A 16206-nucleotide genomic window follows, 5' to 3' on the forward strand; every position below is an offset into this window, starting at 1 on the left:
CAATTATGGTAAACATAAATTTTCACAAATATGTAATAAAAATTGTATAACATTTCCAACTTCACTTGACATTTTAGATATAATAGTTAGATACCTATTGAAAAACACTTATGCGCTGTATATCAATGCTTTTTTTATACTTATCCACCATTATACAATTATATATAAGTAACGTTTATTCTGTTGTATTCGCGAAGAATTCAAAATTGTCTGAACTCCTAAGTTGGTTTTTACAGACGAAATTTGGAAGATTTAGCTGATTTTAATCCATGGGATTGAATAAAGGACGACAACGTTAATATTCTGTAAGAAGTTATTGTTCTGTATTTGACCATTTAAAAATTTGCATAAGAATGTAACAACGGTTAGATATTAGGTCCGTACATATGAAATTGGAGTATTTCGTACTGGCCACTTTAATCACGATGTTCTCCTCTTTGGTAAGGAATTCCAAATTCAAATTTTTACAGCTATTTACTCATGTATTTGTGCTTCGATGACCATCATTCATTTGTTTTTTTTCTGTTTGCGTCACTAATATTACAAAATGGAAAACTTAAAGTATCGCATTATTTACGAGTACGAGTTCCGCCGTGGCAGTAGTGCTGCGGAAACGACTCGAAGGGTGAATGATGTGTATGGCGGTCATGTTGCAAAAGAAAACACAGTTCGTTTTTGGGTCCAACGTTTTCGTTCTGGGTCTTGGCCGTCCACGGGACTGTACAAATTGAATTTGGAATTCCTTACCAAAGAGGAGGTATTTGAGGTCAAAGTGGCCAGTACGACAAAACGCCAATTTCATATGTAAGGACCTAATATCTTCGATCTTCGACATCATTTTAAATTTCTTGAGTCGCTGATGGTACGGTACCTATTAGAAAAATGCTATACTAATTAATGCAAGGTGTTGAGTGAATGATCTTTGAATACTTTCAATGAGTTGGGAATGGATCACATATAGGGGATTCCATATAATGCTACCGTATCCAGTTTGGCTGCGCACTAGGGCGTTATAAAAAATTGTTCCAGTTTTACAATCTGTATTCCGTTTAAAAAATTCGTGCGATTGTGGTGACTATTTTATTAACTTGAGATATAATCGTTAATTTTCTATCAATAATTACACTCAAGGCAGGAGTCTTCTGAAACTCATTCTATTTTTTTTGTTGGTGTATTTAATATGAAAGCAGTTTGCACGTATTTAGATACAATAGATATTTTTGAACTATCTATGATCCGTATCTTCTGAGATACATTTTTGCAGCATCACAGAGAAAGTTAAGATAATTTAAGATATGGAATACGTGCTGTGATAAATATTACGTGCCGTTATTTGACAATGATATCGTTATTGGGATTAAAGTTTATTGGCATGTTTATTATTTATCTTTATTACTAATCGTAATTTATATTTAGATCGAGGAAAATTATTTAACACAAAGATCAAGTAGACACGCATTTTGATTTAGGACTAGTTTTGTTATCTCGTTCAAATTATATATTTAGCTATTCGGCAAATATATACATTGAGATACTGTCTTTTGTTAAAATAGCTTATAATTATTTACAAGTTTTTAATAATAATACATAGCTTTAATCCGTTCAAAAAGTGTTTTTCTACATTGAGATACTGTTAAAGGCGGTTATAACTTTTGACGGAATTATTTCTAATTCTTAAAGAACTTTGTTTCTCATTACAAAAAAAATATTTTATTCACATGAGAAACATAATATGTACCTATATACGTCGACATCAGCCGTCCAAATTTTAGTCTACTAGACTCATTCTGAAATATATGTTTAATACCCTTTTGCATTGTTTATACGCGCTAATACTACGAATGTTCATTAAATAATTACTGTCATAATATGTATTTCTGCATCTGTTTCATTCACATATTATCTTTATTGGTAAGTCATCCCTTTGACCTGTGTCGTACATGACTCGTGTAGTGACTACTAAAATCTTCAGCTGAAATCACTGCTATGATGTGATACCCTATAATACGCTAATGAAGTTATTCCGTCCGCGAAGGACTTTCAAACTTCTCGACTTTAGCTACTGGAGGCTGGCCAGTCAGTGGTCGAGAATCCTGCCTTTAGGTAGGAGGAACAGCAGCAGCACCTTACCCCTTCCACACATATCTGTCGTCTGTATATCTATGCCGTATTTACAAGAGAAAAGTGAGCGCAGGGTTGAGCAAGGCACGTTTTTGTTGGTAGGCTGTCACTGCTCTACATTATTATCTATAGTTGCATAGTACTAAGCTAAGTTTTGTCAGAAACTTTCCTCTGCCTTTTCTTCGACGGATATTGAGAGATCGTACTGGTTCGGTACCAGGCAGTTTTTTTAAGAAAGAAAAATTGAAACATTTAAATTACAAATTGGGAAAATCAAATCCTAATTGATATTATTTTTATAAGTACAATATCATGTTTTAGCTCAGAAAACTTTAATATTAGTTCTATATTAAGTTCTGACATCAATCATTAGATATGAAATTACAACTATCGACTGTTATCAGGAGTGATTTTTTGAAAGATTATCTTCAGATCATGTTTAGTTTACACTCCATAAACCTACCTCCAAATACCTAGTCTAGCCATATTTTCTATTGCAAATACCATCTATTACAGTTTATTGGTTTAAAACATAAATATAAAACAATTTAAGACATAAAAAGCTTATCGAAGTGAGGCCAGATATCAATAGAAGCACGCACTCTTTCTATTGGAAAATTCTTCACTGCCAAAAGTATAGATTGTGTTAGGGACTCCAAATTATCATGGCGTTTAGAGCAAGCCGTAATCTCTAAAACTGACCATAAATCATAATCCAGCTGGTTAAGATCGGAACTAGACGACGGCCAGTCTTCAGCTCTGATGAAGTCCGAAACGTTCGTTTCCAACCAAGACTGCGTAGACCGAGCTTTATGCTACCCGGTGCCGAGTTTTGCTGGAAGGACCATTCTTGGTTATTGAAGAAGAGTGGTATCTTGATACACTTGTGCCGATGTTTTGATACCTTTTTATAAAAGTATGGCTCAGTCACTCCTTCATAGGTAATACCGCACCAAACCATCACTGAAGTCGGATAGTGCCCACGTTGCACTTTGTCGATTAATTGGGAAGCTTCCTTACAGCTTTGAACAAAAATATGGTCATATTTTTTGTTAAAATCTTGCTCAATTGTAAAAAAAACTCAACTCATACCTACACAAAAAAATCTGTGACCAACCTTTGCATACCGCTTCAGTAGTTGTTTCGGTTTTACCACCATATTATTTTTTTAAATATCAGTTAAGAAATGATTTATAGGCTACAAGTCATAAGTCATGTTTTAAAATACGCAACATGGTTCTAGCTGTTCATCTTCATCTCCCCAGATAAAATAAAAAAAAACATGTATTATTTTGATCATTTTCAATTGTAACAGTACTTACGGCCAGACTAAGTATATCGAAACTGGGGGTCTCATGTAAGTTATACAATTGGAACAGTAAAATATAAGCACTCAGCAAACCTACGGTTTACCTTGGTAACCTGGCATTACCGACCGAATTTTAGGTTTGAAGTACATTGGCGTTCATACTATATCACACATAAATATAGCTTCTAAGACAGCAAAAAGATTATTACGAGGATGGATGGATTTTTGGATAACGTGTCTAAGAATGCAGTACTACAAAGCAATAAATATAACATTAACCCCATTACATCATTGCACAGAACTTCTTTCGAAAAATATATTTTTTGCCCTCAAAATAACCGAGATATATATGTCCTAAGAAGCCGATACACATCACGTATTTATCGTTCATATTAAAGATTTAAATACTGATAAGTCCATAATTGCATTAAATCAGACAGAAAAGCGCAATAAACGCTGATAATACGATATGATATTAATATACGTTAACACTTTCCGTTTTGGATTTTGTTGATGTTTTGAATGGCAAAAAGTATCAACTAAGCAAATCTCAATTTTTTCTCCACTCGATATTAGGCATGGAAACGCTGAGACGTCTCGTTTTAACGAGTTTATTTAAATTATAAAAGATTCTCGATAAGAACCAAAAATATAACCTAAGCTATATAAGGAAGGTAGAGCTAAAACTCCTGTGGATTTGTCCTTCAGATTTTACTTTATAGGCCTATGTGCCTCCCATAACTTCGTTTTTAACAGTAACATAACAGTTTTTTAACTCTGAACCCGTCAAAAACGTATTGGATTGGAATGTAATTCCCACACTCATAGACAAGCCAAGTCTTGACTATGGCCCTTCAGTCCTCTATAGATTTCACAAATTGGAACGACATAACCTGATTCCGTCATCCCCATTCAAACTATGCTCGTCTTGTAGTACACTGGATTTTCATACCATCGTTGGTATTGTTACGAAGACGGGTCGACTGCAATGTTTCTAGATTTTTCCACTAGTTAGAAAACTTTTCAGCAGGCTGTAATATGATTTCTGACCGTTTCAGAAGAGGGTTAATCACATATTAGAAAATTGTATTTTCCATAATGTTACCCTAGTTTTCAGGAAGCTGAAACCTTTTTTCAGACGGTTTCAGAACATGTGTAGTAGAGTGGTGCAGTTTTCAGGGGACCCGTTTTCAGGCGTTTTCAGGCCTAGGTATACCCCTTTGATAAAGGAATATTCTAGACCAAACTTTCTAGGTGTGAGATAAGGAAGGAATGATACGAGAGAGAGAGAGAAGATCAGAACTTTCTCGAAACTAGACTGAGCACTCTAGAACGCCGTACGACAAGGATGGAGTAACGTGCGAAAGAGACAAAGAGTGCGGACGTTCTAGAATTGTGCAATCGCTACTCAGTAGCAAGCCCGCCTAGAGAGTTCTCGAATATTGTTTAGAATTATTCCCAGGGATATATAAGCGAGTCGAAACGCGACTAGCCTTTAGTTTGGAATGCGATAACAAGAGAGAAACACCGAAGCGATAAAGTGAATACAAGTGATAAAGTACTATGTGAAGTGTGCATAAGTTAAGTAATAAGTGACTGTGTTTTTGTGTGCAATTAGTGCATTTCTGCAATTAATTTGTGCTCATAAATTCCTCGTTGATTACCAAGAAATAAACCCTTGAAGAAATCTACGGCATTTTCTATCCTATCCCCTAGCTCGTAACAGTATGAAATGAATGGCAACCCCAAGTCCTATCGCCTTTTCTTGTAAAAAAGGGAAGGGATGGAACTCCTTGCTACTAAGGAAATATAACATGGGTTCATTAAAGCGACGACTAAATAGGCATCGCAAACGTTTATGTAAACGGAATAAACAGTAGATATCCAAAGCTTGACATATTCGGTAATGGGCTGATCGATTAAAAAAACCCGTTGTTAAGTGCCTATCTGACATAATCCGCTGTTTTGCTTTATTGCATTATTATATTACGTAACATTTATGTTTACCATAATTCATATATTTTAGAAAAGATTGTGGTGAACTTTAATAAACTAATAAATTTGTCATAATGTTTTATTTACATCATAGCAACAAACGACAACAACATCGGTTCACAGCCAGGGCTAGAATGCTCGACTTCAGGTTTCAAGGCATTAATGGTCTTTAAGCTATTTGCATTTTTCAAAATTATACCTATACACTAGAAAGTGCAACTAGGATTATTAAATGAAAACTACTTTACAGAAAATTACCTCAAAACAATTAAAACTCACTATCACTATTCAACACGTAGAAAATTAAAAAACGTATTTCTATTACCCAAATACAATAATTTATATGGGAAAAAAACATTCGATTACATCATTCCAAATTTAATAAACTCGATACCAGCTACACTTCTTACTAATATAACAAGAAACAATATTAAACTTAAATTAAAAAAATACTACATAAGTCAAATTATAAATTATGCATAACAAAAATTATGCTATATACGTCATTAAAATATATTCGAATATAGGAACTCACCTGTATGTGAATGAGAATTCTCGACAAGAACAGGTTTCTTGCATCGGCTATCTATGGCGGGTCAGTGTTTAGATTTGTTTATGACGTTTTACGTGCAATTTTAAATCGTTTGAATGGTTTGATTGTTATAAATTTACAGTTTATATGTCACTGGCCTAAGTATATATATATATATGTGTGTTAATGATTTAATTATGTTCGACGTCCTGGTGGATAGAAAAACTGTGTACAGTTTGTGTTTCGACCACATCAACTTCCTTTATATTAAGAACACTTATACAATAAATAAATAAATAAAACCTAGTCAAGTCAGTACTGTTCTTAGGTAAATAAAAATAGTTTTTATAAAACAACATATTTATTTACACGACTTAATTACACAATAACAATAATACAAAATAATACTTATGAAGATATCTTAGTTAGTCGTCGCTGGCGCAGGTCATAATCGTCACACAACTGTAAAAGAAAAATGGATAAGTTTGCATATTTTTGTCATAATACCAAAAACAATTTGGCATTTCAAATAATGTAGATATATAGATACCGGCAAACATCTTGAACAAATGTCCTTGCTTGCACAGAAGCGATTTTTATTTATCACTGGGAGGGGAAGCGGCGGCGGGAGAGTTACCTGCGCCGCGTACGATGCTCAATCTTTCCCCCACTCCCTTGTTTAATGCTCAAGAAGTTTGCAGGTATCTGTACTAGCTGTTTATATTAACTCCATTATTAACTAATTTTCTTTTTGGCTTTAAAATAAAATATTTAAGCCACATTAAATACTATCTGTTTTACGCCCTTGTTTTGAAATCCGACTAAATTTAGTCTAATTGTATTTTAACTTTAATAAGTTAAATTCACAAATTAATTTTGTCTTTGACTTACATGATTCAGCAACGGCTTCTAAGCCGACCATAAGCGCGAAACCTGCGATAGCGCATAGGAACTGCATGATTCCAGTACGGTCTTGTCTCCATACCTCAAAGAAGACCACATACACTAGCGTACCGCAGGCCAAACCCTGAGAAAAATAATGTAATTATTAATGAATGAAGCAATTACCATAAACTATTTTTGTCAACCCAAGTTCCATTTGTGAGATTATTAGCAGTTATATTGCTATTTAAATAAATCAGTCAAATTTATTATTAATTATTAACGATAAAAATTAATTGCCCTTTATAACTATAGACTGCCCTCCTTTCTCTTACCTGTAGAACAACTGAGTATAATCCAGCTGACGCAGCCCCAGCTCCTCCGACCAATAGTATGCCTACTCCAATACCAAGAGCAGAGACAAAGGAGAATGTGAAGATGTAGACGATAGACAGCCATCGCTTGGTGCCGGCAGCGAGAAGTTCAACTCCAATGCAGAATGCTATTATGTATTTATGAGCTGATACTGCACCAAACATATACCTGGAACAAATTGCTAAATTATCATAAAATATAATATATTTATTTTTATAAGGCGCTATTAAAGAAGATTGGTATGCCAAAGACGGACGAGCGTTCTATTCTTCGGTTGAAAATTAAAGAAATGGTAACAGAAAAAATAACAGACATCGTAACAAACACAAAAAAAGTATAAATGAAAATGGGTCGGTCACATTGCCCGCGTTTGTACTGACGAATGGGCCAAAAATACCCTTACTTGGAAAGGCCCAGTGGGAAGATAAGAAAGAGAAAGATATATCGGGGAATGACTGGAAAATAGTAGCGAAGTTAAGAGACAAATGCACCAATTTGGAGAAGGCCTTCACTCCATCGGTGTTCGTGTACTAATAGGCTGTTTTTATTTATATTATTAGTATAATTCAATGAAAAATATCCGCCTATATAATTTATTATTTATGTAGTAGTGCCTTATATGCCTGCATTATTTATATTATTATTTTGGTAACCCTTTAGTCAGGTGATACTAAATGCGGGAAATGTATTTACGTGTATTGAGAACTGGCTTCTCAACACGTTAATTTTAATAATAGTAATAATAAATTTATTATTTGCAAAGAAAGTTATACCAGATTGATTGATTATAAAGACCGCTAATCAGTCATATAAAAATAGGCATGCAAATGTCATATTAGTTATCAATAATAACTGGAAAGGTTCATTCACATAATACAAGTAAATCATAATAAACATAATCGTCTTAAGCTTATGAAAAAAATTTGGTTGCATATAGCAAACAGTTTTTAAGACATAGCTAGTTGGTTTTACGCGATAGACCAGCAATGAGATAAAATAAAAATAACACCTACTAATCTAACGATTTCAAGCACTTCCATAAGTAATTCGTCTAAACGTACACTGATAGTGTGATAAAATATTGTGATAAAGTTTATTCCTTAAACGAGACCAAGGATTCATGAATTCATTTATTTTGTTTAAACAAAGTAATAATAATTTACAAAGTTTATAACTGGGTATGGGGTGACAATTTGCGTTGGTTAATTCAATCACAACATTATTTTCATGGTCAGGCACAGAGTGTAAAAAAATATTTTACATATACGTTAATAGAGCGCAGTGGTGGAGCACAACATTTTAGGTCTGAGACTGACTTCTCTATCTGTAATAGCCAAGTCGGTAATCAGCCTTCTGCATTAAGGCATGCCGGTTTCCACACAATGTTTTCTTTCACTGTAAGAGCGAGTGTTAAATGCGCACATACAAACTCCACTGGTGAACAACTGGGGTTTGGACCTATGCCCTTAGGGATGAGAGCACGCTGAAGCCAATGCTAGATAGATGATTTAAGGTTTTGTTTTTATAAAATAGGGGGCGAACGGGCAGGAGGCTCACCTGGTGTTAAGTGATACTACCGCCCATGGAAACTCTGAATGCCAGAAGGCTTGCGAGCGCGTTGCCGAATTGGCTCGGAAATACTTCAGTGGGCAGCTGGTTCCACATAGCAGCAAAAATAGACTTGAAAAACCTTCAGTTGTAAAGCAGAAGACGTCGAAATTGTTATCAAATATATATTAGCGGACTTCCGAGATCCTGAATTCTCTAAAAACATAATCTTGTGAAAGAAATACATTTTGATCATCGACATTTGAATGTCTCCGATATCATTTATAACAATTGCCCCCACCTACAGATGCATTACATCATGACCGTTATTTATAACTTAAACACACACTGGAAACAAACCATTATCTTATAATATTTACTGGGAGGCACGAGGATAAAAAAAAATACGTAGCTGATTTTAAATAATCTGTTCGCGGAGATCTGGGTTCTATTGATTATCAGGGTAACAAAAATAACCAAAAGTTGCATGAAGTGCATCTCTTTTAAATGTGACCTGATATGTTTTCCAATTCCTATTTCATATAGAAAGATGTCAACGTCAGCTTTATATAGAACAAATCCAGTCAAACTGAATGTTGTGGGACTGGAAAAAGAACTGTCAAGTTACAGTTCTTGTAACTAGATTTATGTTTTACTGTCAATTTTGAATACGGCTTATTCTTTTTAGTATACATAAATTCTACGTTACGTCAGATCCGCAGTAAAATATATATAATATTAAGATTCGACGCTAGAATGAAAACTTAATAGGATTTTAATTATAAGAATAATTTATTATTGATAAATAATTTAAATAGTTATGATAGTCCTCACGCAAAATATATCTCTGCCTGTATATGTCTTCTATAGCTATGACAAACGAATTTATAATACAAAATATTTATAAGTATAGAAAAATTAGCCCGTATTAAGAATTATATAAATACGTTATAACGTAAGCATTATATATACAAGAATGGAAAAGTAAAGTGACTTATCTCAAAGCATACCGCATACAGCAGCAACATTTATGCCACAAGTGCTATGTTGCTGCTTGCACTGCTCTTCCAGTTCAACGCACCTGCTGCACTCTTGCAGCGCCAACGTTTTCCTATCATCCATATAGTAAGCCTTAAGCCTTAAAGTAGTTTCTTATAAGGTGATGGCAAAACGTACTGGCCGATAGGTTGATTCTCTTACCAGACACTTCTCGCTGACGCCTCCAAACCAACAGCAAGACCCTCGAACAGCTCATGAATAGACAGAGCCAAGACGACTAGAAGTCCTCTAAGCGCTGAGACAATTGTATCATCCGATTGAATGGCCAAATGACTGTGGCCATGTCCTTGGGAAGTTTCTAGCGTTTTGATAACTTGCGTTTCCCCCTCTTCCTCATCGTTATTTCTTCTTATACTTAAAACTCTTGTGAAACTGGTATTAGCATTCTTGTTCTCTCTGCTGGTAATGTAGACGTGGACTAGCTCTTCGACTAGGTACATCATGAAGAAACCGCTACACATGATGAGGGCTGCGAGATATATCGGCAACTCTGGCAACCTTCCATCCTCTACAACAAAAAAGATGCTTTATTATAATAGAGATTACTATTAGATGTCAAGTAAAGTTATTTTAAATAATATTTCTTACATCAAAATATAATTCAAGGAACTCCTAGGAAATATTACAAAAACCTTCGTAAATTACTTTTCTGATATTCTGATTGACTTTGTTCGTGTACATTTATAATAAATAATAAATCATTGATTTGCAAGAAAGTGGTACATTTAGATCATTGTGGTTCATCGATATGGATCACTAAATGTCATTATTAACACAATAAATGCATTTAAAAGACTTATCACTCTCTTGCACATTCTCTTTTTATATAGAGAAACGGATGCTGCGATGTCTGCGAGTGCATTACCTTTTACGGACAATATTTACTTTGACATAATCTTAGACTTAGATATTCCTTTGAAACTAAACCAGCGTTATCTTGTTAGGTATAAAAACTTTGTAAGTATAAAAAGTTAATCTTTAAAGTCTAGACACCATACCTACAATAATATTGTTTTCATGATCAAAGATTTTAATTAGCGACTAATGAGACAAACGATTATTCTTTAATGAATTATAGACATAATAAAAATACGTTAAATAACATTTTGAGAGCGAATCCAAAAGTGTACTCTTTGTAGTAATAACGAATTTAAAAAAAAATATGACGGAGTTCAGAGACCTTTCGTTATCAACCTTCGTCAGGGGATAACGAAGAGTTTGTCAAAGACTTTTTAGTCGGTATAAAGTATAGGTATAGTAAAGCGATAAAGTACTCGATTGCTAGTTTTATGTTATGTTTAGGTTAAGTTTTAATTAGCATAATTAAGGTACGTCAGGTCATCTAGAAATAAGTAATGGTGATGTTTCTAATGAGCAGGTGTACAATCTGAAAATTTAATTTGACACAATTCAACCAAAAAAATTCAAAGTAACTCAACATCAGGTTAGCCTCCTTTCTGTTTGTCCCAGTTCTATAAAAAATATATTATTTAAACCACTAAGCTAAATTTAAGTGTTTGTTTTTGTCATCGCCATGAGAATCTACACGATTTTTTATTTTAAAAATTCCCTTTTACCAATTTTATTCATTTATTTTTATTACAGCACGGTTTCCTATATCAGCCAGTTTGCCTTGAACTGGTCTTCAAACCTAAGGCTAGCTCAAGTGGCCTTTTAAGACTACTTTTTGGTTTTAAAAACAGAAAGTTCTTTTGTCGGGAAATATAATGATATTGACAAAAATTTCATGTTTCTTTCAAGCAAATAACCTTTTTACCTATCTAATTTTAAAGATCTACATTCAAATAGAAGCTCCTTAAAAAAGTATAATACCCAAAGTATATATTTATAGTTAAGAGTCAGAGTGCAGACTTAGCGTTCAGCATACTTAGATACGTCAAAAACATGATTAATTTTATTATGACTACCGTGAATCACTTTTAGGACTGTCTCATTTCTGAATCTCACCCTAAGGAATGACTCGAAACGAACTTTCCCTAGGAATATATATTGTTCAATTCTTTCATATATAAAGAATGAAACCAGCTCTATTTGTATGAACCAAGGATATTAAAATATTGCTATTTTCGAGCAAACCGTATTACGTTGAACTGAATAAAAAGATCTTATTTTCAATAAACGACCCATAAATTTATAGGTAATATGCCAAACACAAAAAAGTATACTAGAATACGCGTACAAAATTACGTTGGAATTTTACGGAAACACAGCGCGAACGAACAAAATTTACACCATCGTAAAATGTTCGCCAAACCTACGTTTATTTACTGAGAAAATGCATATAAATTACAAGAATTGGAAATCGCAAAAAACGTTAAAATAGAAATAAAATTAGTTCAAAAGTGAAACTTAAAACACATCTTCAAACATAAAAAATATTTTAAGATAATTGAAAGAAAATGTCAGTTTGAGTGTTCAGAATAAGGCCGCAAAATAGAATTATCATTCACCTGATAAAAACATATTAAGAAAGTGTTAATTTGTATGTATTTACTATTTACTTTATACCTTGTACGTAGCAGAATATTTCCGTCAAATAATACAAATATATACAGAACACTTTTGGCGCATATTTTTTTTTTGCTTTAGTTTGCCCCCACTGACGCTAATAAAACAAAAGTTTTGACAAAACAGGATCAACAAAATCACTCGTAAGTATATCCATATTTGCATTATTCAAAATTAAGTTTTTCGTCTTAACATACTTTATCTATTGATAAAACATAATTAAATTCATAAATTTTATTTATTTTCGCGCTAAAAATATCATTTTTCTTTTAGTTGTATATTATAAGTTATATTATAATAGTAAACTTACTAGAACTGACGTATAAGTATGATTTCAAACACAATTGATTTAGACACAAGTGAAATATCAAAATTGCAAACTATATCGTTAAAACATATACCTAACATCGTAATGAAAAAATATTTTGGTGTCCAAAAAGTTTTTAATTGACCCTATATCAACATCATAATACCTTAAAGTTAATATATAAATACTACTTTGCTTACAAATACCTTAATATTTTTTTATGAAAAAAAAACATACCTTGCAACTGCTTAATATTTTCATCAACTTCGGGCAGTAGATGCATAAAGGTCGTCGCAAACAGAACTCCACCACCGAACGATAGAAGTCCAATCACAAGCGAATTAGAAGACCGCATATTCGTATCCTTTTTCGGCGTAAACCAATTAAATTTCATTGAAATGAAAATTGGCACACAACCAACAATCATGGAAACGCTAAAAAGGCAGACCATAGTGATAATTTTTGCGTTTAACGCATTCCCTTCGCTGATCGCGGCGTCGTCCATGCTTGCATTCATTATGGTGTCTATTTTAACAAGGTCGCTGTTTCCGTGCGCAGGCGTCGCGGTCGTGTCTCCTAGCTCGACTGATCCAGCTCCCCAGTATTTGTATAGGCAGACTCTTGATAAGACAAATGATAAACAGTGGCAGTAGCTGTTGGTTTAACGACGCATCAATTAGGTTCCGCAGTTGTTCAGTCTGAGATTATGGAGATATTCGTACAGCTGTTTTCAGAGCGATTACTGACTGTCGTAAAAAATGTGCACTGCACGGAAGGTAGTTGAAAATTTAATACTTAATCAAATTAACAAATGTATGGGGCTTAGGGAAAAGTTTTATCTGAATTTATTTACCACCAATGATTTGTGACGAAAAACCAAGGTTATTATTATAGTGTGGTAAAGATGGCGTTAGAAATACACATATCTACACTTAATAATGGCCATAATTAACCTTTTCTAGAAGTAATATAATATTTAAAGGGAATACATGAATTTAGTAACTGCATATTGCATCATTTTATTCTTTAACAACTTCCGCAGGAAACAATAATAGGCGGGAAAGGACAAAGGGCATATTAAACTTCTAGATACAACGCATACATAATTTTTCAGATTAATTCCTTAATTAATAATATCATATTTTATTCTTGTAATACGCCTAAAATATTATTTTCATATCTGTCCTAATAAAGATTTGTTTGCTATATATTATAGCTGTGTATATAAATAATTGCAACATTACAATTGTTTTTATATTATGCAGTTTGTTGTATTAAGTTGGTTAAAATATGACATTAAAAATATTTTTCCATAAAGGATAGAATCCAATGAATTATTAGTATTATCTATCTGGCCAGAGTAATGTCCACATCTCGTGGGACAAAAATGTTTAGATTTCATGTAAATTCACAATAACTAGTTGCAATGTTTCTTTTATTAGGAAATATTAAGGTATGTGTAAGTAAACCAGCATTTACAGTAAGATTATTAAGTTTAAGCTATTATACTGTTCATACGGGACAATTAAAAACTTATTGGCCATTATACGTTTAAATTCTTCTTTCATTACGATGTTATGATTTTTACCAATATAGTTAGCAATTTTTGTAGATTTCACTTGTCTGAAATCATCGTTATATGTCAGTTCTAGTAGGTTTACTAATTCGCGTGTTTATATATTATTTTATCTATAGATAAAGTATGTGAGACTCTTAAGCCGGAAAACAGTCTGTTCCTTATTGCAATGCACTATATTATACAGACTTTAAGTCTTCAGAATAGGATTTAAAACCTCCGCTTGTCGTTATTGTCACTTGATTTAAAGTAACGTAACTGTCAAACAAAACTATAGCAAAACGTCGAAAGGAGACAATTGACAATTAAAATTAAACTTGAATTGTTTCAACATTCAGATTTCAGTCAGTTACAGCACTTTCAGCGTTCAAATTCAATGCACAGCACAGTATAAGATCCACAACATGTTAATAACGAAAAGCAAGAAATACCAAAAAAACTATGTTTTTGAGTATTAAAAGAAAATCACACGTAAATAGCTACGACTATAGCTAGTACTTGGTGCCCTTATGCCTTTGTGACTGTACATTTAAAATAAATTAAAATGCAGAAGAAAGTCATATACCTAATTATTTTCTTGTTAGTTTCTCTTGCTTTCTGGATATATCGTACTTCAAATATAGAAACTGAAACTACTATTTTAATATTACAACAGAATCAACAATACATAAACACAATTATAATATCTCCTTCAAACTCAACATGTAGAAGTAAGGTTCTTTCTAAATTACTTGTCACTTAAGGAAACACATTTTATGATAAAAACAAATTGTTCTTTTTTAGATCCTATACATATATTAATCATAGTTACATCCTATGTGGGCCATATTGAACTGCGCAGTGCACATCGCCAAGCAATGCCTCCAGATTATTTGGCTTCCAAAAATGCTTCCAGAATATTTTTGCTAGCTAAATTACCTTCTGCTGAAAGGTATACCAAATTAATTAGCTATAAATAATTTTACTCATTTATTTTTTCTATATAATGATATACCTTTTCTTCCACAGGTACATAACACAAGCAGCCATTGAAGATGAGAGTAAAGCATTTGGAGACATATTGCAAGGCTCCTTTTATGAACATTATAGAAATTTGACCTACAAGCACCTTATGGGACTACAATGGGCATCATCAAAATGTAGCAATACCGCATTCATTCTAAAAGTTGATGATGACACAATTTTTAACTTTGACAAGACTGTTGATTATTTATTAAGCATTCCTACTCAAGATCAATTTATTATGGGATACATTTTGAACAACACATTCCCAAGAAGGAATAGTAATAACAAATGGTTTGTTACAAGGGAAGAATACCCTAGACATCAATACCCAGCTTATCTCTCTGGCTGGTTTTACATAGTGAATCCTAAAACTGCAGAAATGATTTGCAGTGAGGCCCCATACCATCCATATTTTTGGATAGATGACATACTGGTGACAGGGATTTTGACTGAGTATCTTAATATCAAACTACAACAATTGCCAAGTGGTTTTTGGTTGGAATATTATGAATTAGTGGAATGCTGTATTAGAGACATGGTAGAAAAAAATATACAATGCAAATATGTTGTAGGACCAAATGGTGGAAGACATAACTTATTAGTTGAATTTAACAATGCCTATAGAAATTGTAAAACTTCTTGTTCTAGGTCTGACCAACAAAACTTAAAAGATACATGTATTATGAAAAGGGATAGAACCATATTTAGTGATGGAATGGCAGAAGTAAGGAATATAGTGTTATAATTTATAGGAATATAGTGTTATAATTTATAGGAATATAGTGTTATAATTTATAGGAATATAGTGTTATAATTTATAGGAATGTTAAAGATTTGTGTAATCATATAATAATTTCAATCTGTGATAATACTCATAACTCATTTATACCAGTAATATTAAATTTAAGAAAATAAGTAATAAAAAAACAGTTGTTCCCCATGTCAACATATATTTTTAACTAAATGGT

General features: G+C 33.0%; 2 protein-coding genes across 3 annotated transcripts; one reads left to right on the top strand and one right to left on the bottom strand.

Annotated features, from left to right (window-relative positions):
- Positions 1–6324: 6324 nt before the first annotated feature.
- On the bottom strand, positions 6325–13447 carry LOC123718123 (zinc transporter ZIP1-like). Its single transcript, XM_045674523.1, has 5 exons — positions 12895–13447; positions 9963–10329; positions 7175–7382; positions 6849–6984; positions 6325–6419 (listed from the first exon to the last, which is right to left on the bottom strand). The coding sequence occupies exons 1-5, from the start codon at positions 13172–13174 to the stop codon at positions 6412–6414; spliced, it is 999 nt and encodes a 332-aa protein (XP_045530479.1). The 5' UTR covers positions 13175–13447; the 3' UTR covers positions 6325–6411.
- On the top strand, positions 12454–16178 carry LOC123718109 (beta-1,3-galactosyltransferase 5-like). Of its 2 annotated transcripts, none has more exons than XM_045674510.1 (3): positions 12454–12493; positions 15017–15164; positions 15242–16178. In XM_045674510.1, exons 2-3 carry the CDS (start codon positions 15091–15093, stop codon positions 15981–15983), a joined length of 816 nt encoding a protein of 271 aa, XP_045530466.1. In that variant the 5' UTR covers positions 12454–12493; positions 15017–15090; the 3' UTR covers positions 15984–16178. The 2 variants fall into 2 exon arrangements, with proteins under 2 accessions (XP_045530466.1, XP_045530459.1); XM_045674503.1 differs by lacking the exon at positions 12454–12493 and adding an exon at positions 14324–14943.
- The last annotated feature ends 28 nt before the right edge of the window (positions 16179–16206 follow it).

Source organism: Pieris brassicae, chromosome 2, assembly GCF_905147105.1.
Source record: "Pieris brassicae chromosome 2, ilPieBrab1.1, whole genome shotgun sequence".
NCBI lineage: Eukaryota > Metazoa > Arthropoda > Insecta > Lepidoptera > Pieridae > Pieris > Pieris brassicae.

Excerpts from the sequence above, each read along its gene's own strand:
- LOC123718109 (XM_045674503.1), top strand. The coding sequence starts at position 14,778 with ATGCAGAAGAAAGTCATATACCTAATTATTTTCTTGTTAGTTTCTCTT. Across the intron at positions 14,944-15,016 it reads TTCAAACTCAACATGTAGAA|ATCCTATACATATATTAATC; the intron begins GTAAGGTTCTTT and ends GTTCTTTTTTAG. Across the intron at positions 15,165-15,241 it reads AAATTACCTTCTGCTGAAAG|GTACATAACACAAGCAGCCA; the intron begins GTATACCAAATT and ends TTTCTTCCACAG.
- LOC123718123 (XM_045674523.1), bottom strand. The coding sequence starts at position 13,174 with ATGAATGCAAGCATGGACGACGCCGCGATCAGCGAAGGGAATGCGTTA. Across the intron at positions 10,330-12,894 it reads AAATATTAAGCAGTTGCAAG|AGGATGGAAGGTTGCCAGAG; the intron begins GTATGTTTTTTT and ends TTTTTGTTGTAG. Across the intron at positions 6,985-7,174 it reads TATACTCAGTTGTTCTACAG|GGTTTGGCCTGCGGTACGCT; the intron begins GTAAGAGAAAGG and ends TATTTTTCTCAG.